At 32.9% G+C, this 6044-nt stretch overlaps 1 protein-coding gene across 1 annotated transcript; it reads right to left on the bottom strand.

Annotated features, from left to right (window-relative positions):
* Nucleotides 1-320: 320 nt before the first annotated feature.
* LOC125680597 (NADH dehydrogenase [ubiquinone] 1 beta subcomplex subunit 3-like) lies at nt 321-5582 on the bottom strand. The gene is made up of 2 exons (XM_048920277.2): nt 5306-5582; nt 321-609 (listed from the first exon to the last, which is right to left on the bottom strand). The coding sequence occupies exons 1-2, from the start codon at nt 5512-5514 to the stop codon at nt 426-428; spliced, it is 393 nt and encodes a 130-aa protein (XP_048776234.1). The 5' UTR covers nt 5515-5582; the 3' UTR covers nt 321-425.
* Nucleotides 5583-6044: the final 462 nt, after the last annotated feature.

The raw sequence follows: 6044 nt of genomic DNA, 5'->3' as shown, positions 1-6044 counted from the left end.
AAAACATTTGAGACTTTCTATCTGCATCAACAGTTCAGCAGATTCTATCTGCATCAACAGATAGACAATCCTGGACCTCATGGATAATGACACATTCAGTAAAACCTGCCTTATCTGACATACTATAAATGGGAGACAAAAGTTACGTTGGATTAGACAGGATTTTGGATTACACAGTGTACCAAACATGACAAAAATGTAACGAGTATTGAAATTTCGGTTGGAATATGCAATGAAATGGATCACAGAAGTCTGATTTGAATGTTTTAACTGTGCATACATTTCACATTCAGAAAATAGCTGGCTAAAACAAGATTCAGTTGTCATTAAAATGCAATTTTTTATTAACTGATTTACAAATACTTGTCATCACTCAGGGATATAGTATTTAGTTCTATACACTTCTGTCATAGCAAATGTCAGACTCAATGATGATGTTTCCATTTTTCTTCTCTCCCTTCATAATCATGATAGGTGAAATAATTTACTTTCAGATATGCCAAAAAACCTCCGATTATAATGCCAGGCACCAACATTCTGCCAAAAAGTTGCCATCTTGTGAAGTTTTGGTTTATATGGATATCTTTGTGGTAGTGCCAAACTTCATTCCTGAAAGATAAATGCAATGAAATGAACACCAAGATGACAGTTGTTTATTCACATACACAGATTACATGGATTACAATTAAGGATGAATGCTACAACAGAAAAATTTGATATGGATGAAGACTATTTTGAAATTTAAAACTTTCAAGCAGTCAACGTACTGAGCTACTCAGCTAGGTAATAATCTATGAAATGAATAGACAAACGTTGCTGATATTTATAATTTTCATCCATGTTTTAAAAGGAAGTCAGCCATTAAGACAATGTAGAGTACCTCCTTAACGCCATTTTCACAGTATTGGTGATAATTCATACTTGCTAATGTTATAATGCATTCTACATCAAGATATATGATTAAACCCATAACAAATATGACCAAATATTGACCAAATGGTACCTTTACAAATCCAATGATATATAACAGTCCCATGTTCTATTCAAAAAAAATATTCAAGATATACAACTGAAAAAAGGGATATTTTGTGTGTTATGCTGTTGCAGCTCAAAAATGGCTTTATTTTCAAGTTTTTGTTCAAAAAGATTTATAGAAGAGGCTTTTGGAAATAGAAACCAAATCATTGAGAAATTATTCCACTTTTAAGTGCAATTTACTGTATGTAAATCGAAAAAAGATCAGCGAAATAATGTTTAAATATGTGAAAATGCTTGTACGTTATGCAATTTTATAAAATTCCTATGTTTAAACTTACATGTAAAAAAACTACATGTTAATTCATTATTTCAACTTTTGTTTTGCATTGAAAATTGAGTTGAATACTAAATGAAACATTATAGAAAAGTTTGAGTGGATTATTCAAAACTAGAAAAAATTATGCATTTTTCTCTAAATGGCATAAAAATGTCCCAAAAATTCTGTAGTGTCCGCTACATGTGCATATTTTGGAATGCCTGATGACTTGTACTTCTATACTCTTACTGGTAAGAGGCAATACAGTTACTAATGTGTCTACCAAAGAAACAGACTCTAGCTCAGTATTGCTAAGTTTTCTGACAGATACATTGTGTTTTGTAGTGTCCGCAACCTTGTAGAGTCCACAACAGCTTTTTGATTTCATAGATTTTTTCAAGAAAATGTATTATGATTAATCTTTACGATAACTATAACTATTCAAGTATTTACTTTAAACATGTAATGGATTAAAATATTGTGAAAATATATGTTCAAACTCGGAATTTACACCCATAACATCTAGTGTATACATATTCAAAATCCTTCAATTTTCAGTCTAAGTTACATATTTCAAGTTAATTTTCACATATTTCAAACTGAAGTGGAAACTAATTAAACAAATATATGTCAAGATGTTAATTGTTTAATGATAAATCTAAATATATTCCAATTTAACTGTTGTGGACACTACAGTAATGATATGTATTCCAATTTTCTTAAGTGTCTTAGACTAAAATATTTTAATAAGCCACTAAGATGAGCAGCCCAGAGAGGTTAATGAAATCAAGGGAGAAGATACAAGAAATAGGGTAAAATAAAAAAAAAAAACCCAGTGAAGCTAAAGAAAGACAAAATAAGGAAAAGAGAAAGAGAGAGAGAGAGGGGGGTAAAAACATTTCTTGCCACAAAGAGATTACATGAATGAAAAAATACAGACAGAAAGAAATCTTGAGAGAAAGAAAAGGTTGAAATTGAATATGAAATGCAAGAAAAGGTGAACACAAAAAATTGGAAAGAAAAGAACAACTTTAAAAAGGAAAAGAATTAAAACCAAAAAGGGCAGAGAAAGAAATGTTATTTGTGACAAACATAATTTTCAGACCATAGTTATGGACAAGGAGAAAGATGAGGTTGAACCCCCCCCCCCCCCAACCCCCCCCCCCCCCCCCCCCCCAGTACTGCTGGATATCTGAATACAATTCCTGTTCACACGAAATACAGAAAGTAGATTCCTCATGGGGAAACCAATGATAGAATTATAAGCGTCATACTTTCTGAGCCAATTTTATCCCCAAACAGTACCAATGACAAGTTATTTCATTCTTTTGATAATCAGTATTGTTTATATGCAAACATTATTTTGCAATCAACATTTAGTTCCAAGTTCAAGTTTGTTTGAATTTGAATAAAATAAATAAGAGTTGTTCATAAATTTATCTACAGTACTTGCAGTATCTACATTAGCATTAATTATCATTTCACTTTTATTTCATTACAATATTTCTGAAATAAGTGAATATATTAAAACATCTCTAATATTCTGTTCTTTTGATGATAAAGTTGGATAACTTGATTAAAAAAACTGGTTAGTTTGAAAGATGACACTTCAAACTTGTATATACTTTATAATTGATATATAGGTATTATTTCCAAAAGTATCATTCTAGCGCGCCCCCCCCCCCCCCTTTCTTTTAATTTTCTCATCATATTATACCATTCACTAACATAGAAAACAAGTTAGAGGTTAAGGTTTTTAATTTACTTCATTCAAATCAAATATGGATTCAATCAGAAATACTTCAGTATATTTGTAGTGTCCGCAACAATATAAAATCTGAGAGAAAACAAATAAAAGTCCTCAGTAAATTCTTTAATTTATGAAATTTACTCTATAAAATCATTCCTTAGAACATCTTTAATAGAATGAACATCTGTGACACCATCAATATTTTTTGAAACTGCATAACAATATATAATGAGGAAAATTTAATGGTCAATGTTATATGGTAATTCCCATCTCAAAAAAAACCCATTCTACAACTTTTGATATCTAATTTTTCAGAGTTGATCCTATGACACGTGAATTAGTTGAGAAAGAAACATTTATCAACATTGATTTTAAAATAAATGACAAATATATTAGATATGTAATGTATGATAACCTGTAGTGTCCGCAACAAAAATATCTATGTATTATCAAAATTTAAGAAGAATGAAATAAAGACATACAGAATATTATGATAGATTTATTTGAATTTAGGAATATTCAATGTCATTTTCACATGATAATCATATAAGTCTTATAAGTATTTGTATATGTAAATAAACCTAAAAGATTGGAGACAAATTGGGCAAAAATATTAGTAGGACATTTATATGAAAAATTTTCTTGTTTTCAAAGAAAACCACAAAATTTTCTTTTTAATTTACTTCTTTCTGGTACATAGTCCAAACCAAAAAGAAATTTGGCCATGAACATTATCTTTGCATAAGTTTACTAGTTGTAACAGGTGTAATTTAGTGTCCGCAACACAGGTTCTTTTCCAAAATTTGACGTGGCATAACTTTTTCTATAGGAATGCTTATACAAAACAATTTTGGTTCTTGTACGCATACATATTGTACTTTCTAGGCAACATGTCAAAAATGTGCTATGTGGATTTTTATTTTTTGCTCCAAGTGCAACATAATTTGCACAAATACCGTGAAAATGGCGTAAGATTTGGAAAAGTTTTTTTCGGCGAAATTTGCTCAGAAAAAATCCAGGTCGATAGCTTTGAGCCCAGTTAGGTCGGAAAACAGAAAAAACACACACATATGTGGCTAATCTCAGCGAGATTCGTCAATGGTGGATATTTAGAATTACAGTCTTCCGAGGAAAAGGCGTCAGTCCAAATATCCAGCCTCAACGAATCTCGCTGAGATTAGTATGTGGCCTGTAACAGGTTGAGAACACTTCCCCATTAGTGAGATATTCTCGCTAAAACGTGATTATCCCTATCTAGTGAGATTAAATATATCCTGTACAACCAAGAAAAACACCCGTGGAGTACATCTCTTAGTGTTTCACATGAAAAGAAAAAAAAGTGCTAAAATGTCTGATACTTCTGCAAACATATTAGATTATGTTGTCAATTTCATAGAAACAATTCGTATCATGTTGAGTCTGTATCGCACTTATCAGCGTTGCACGGGATTTGCCATTATTTTCAATAAAGACGCCAAAACACCTGTTTATGGGAATGTTTACTCTCTCGCTAAAGTGGGATAATCGTGTTTTAGCGAGAATATCTCGCTATGTGGGGAAATGTTCCAACCTGTGTAATGCTTTGCTTTGCTTGAATAAATATTCCACATTCATAAATTTCCAGTTTGTGCCAAGTAGCTAAATAAAGCTACTTACATTTATAGAGGGCGAAGCCCTCTCACGAAGGGCCGTGAGAGCGGAGCTCTCCCTATAGGTAACACGTATATACATGTTTAAAAGGAAAATATAGGAAAACAATGAAAAATTAAACCATACCTATGGAACTTGAAAAGTTTGGTACTAATGGCGTCGATTCGAATACTATCGCGTGGACATGTATTTCTCCATTTTGAATCTCGTCTACCCTAGTTCACGTCGTTCTGAGATGTTACAAAAATTCGTAAAAGCATGTAAATCTTATTTTCTTAATCATATATATAATCACTCCACCATTAACGCCATGTTTGTTGTTGTGGTTCAGACGCTATGTTTGTAAATTTGCTAATATACGACGCTGAATATGACGTCACAATGTACTGTTTACATCAGTTGCGTTATATTTCCCGCGTTCAATATATAGGCGGATCAAATCCTGCTAACTTCGGGTTGTTTTTGTTCTGTTTTGGATATAGATACTAATGCCAAAATTTTATTGCTTCGCCCTCAAATACGGCCACGCCGTAAAACATATTAAATATCAGAATGAATAACATGTCAATAATATAATTAAAAAACCAGAAACACAATGAATTGGTAAAAACCTTATCCAAGGATCCTTTAATCCCTTTTCTGCTAGCTTCTTTTGGTAATCATGCAGCTCCTGAATGCAGTGTTCCACCTTGTAAGTTTTCACATCCCATGGATCAAATTTTGGGGTCTCGGGTAATTTTTTGGGCACCAAACCACAAATAACTCTAAATGAATCGGCTAAATCGTATTCCCACTTAACTTTGGGGAAATTAGAAGCCATTTTGACATTGAGAGATGAACTGCTGATTACCAAACCCGACTTTAAATGGGTGGGCGGTAAATCTAGTACTCCCGACTGTCCCGGATTGCGATGTTTTATAGATTATATTAAAACCGGTTAACAGAATAACTTCATATTTCTTGGGAACAATCTTTATGTCCAAATTGATTCATACAATTAAAAAAACCCACAATATTAATAGGTATAAATACTTAAACTCCGCCGTTGCCTGGTCCCAAGTCCAGGATGTGAGAGGAGGAGGGTTGTGCACTGGGCTAGCAACCCAGTCACGTAAAAAAAAAAGGCTTGCTACGGAAACTGAATCAGCAAATACCCCAACGCAGATCCCAGCAGGTATTGGTTGTGTAGACAACTCTATGAATGGCGGTAGCGAAACCAGAAATGGAGCTAACGACAAGAACAATATTCTTCTGGGACCTAAAAATAATCTCTACGTAGGAGCGTGGAATGTGCGCACCATGTATGAGACAGGAAGGACAGCACAAGTGATTAAAGAGATGAGAAGATAC

This window comes from Ostrea edulis, chromosome 2 (genome assembly GCF_947568905.1).
Source record: "Ostrea edulis chromosome 2, xbOstEdul1.1, whole genome shotgun sequence".
NCBI lineage: Eukaryota > Metazoa > Mollusca > Bivalvia > Ostreida > Ostreidae > Ostrea > Ostrea edulis.
The sequence above is the reverse complement of the archived record's forward strand: the minus strand, read 5'-3'. Positions and strand labels throughout refer to the sequence as shown.

Excerpts from the sequence above, each read along its gene's own strand:
- LOC125680597 (XM_048920277.2), bottom strand. The coding sequence starts at position 5,514 with ATGGCTTCTAATTTCCCCAAAGTTAAGTGGGAATACGATTTAGCCGAT. Across the intron at positions 610-5,305 it reads TTAAAGGATCCTTGGATAAG|GAATGAAGTTTGGCACTACC; the intron begins GTTTTTACCAAT and ends TTTATCTTTCAG.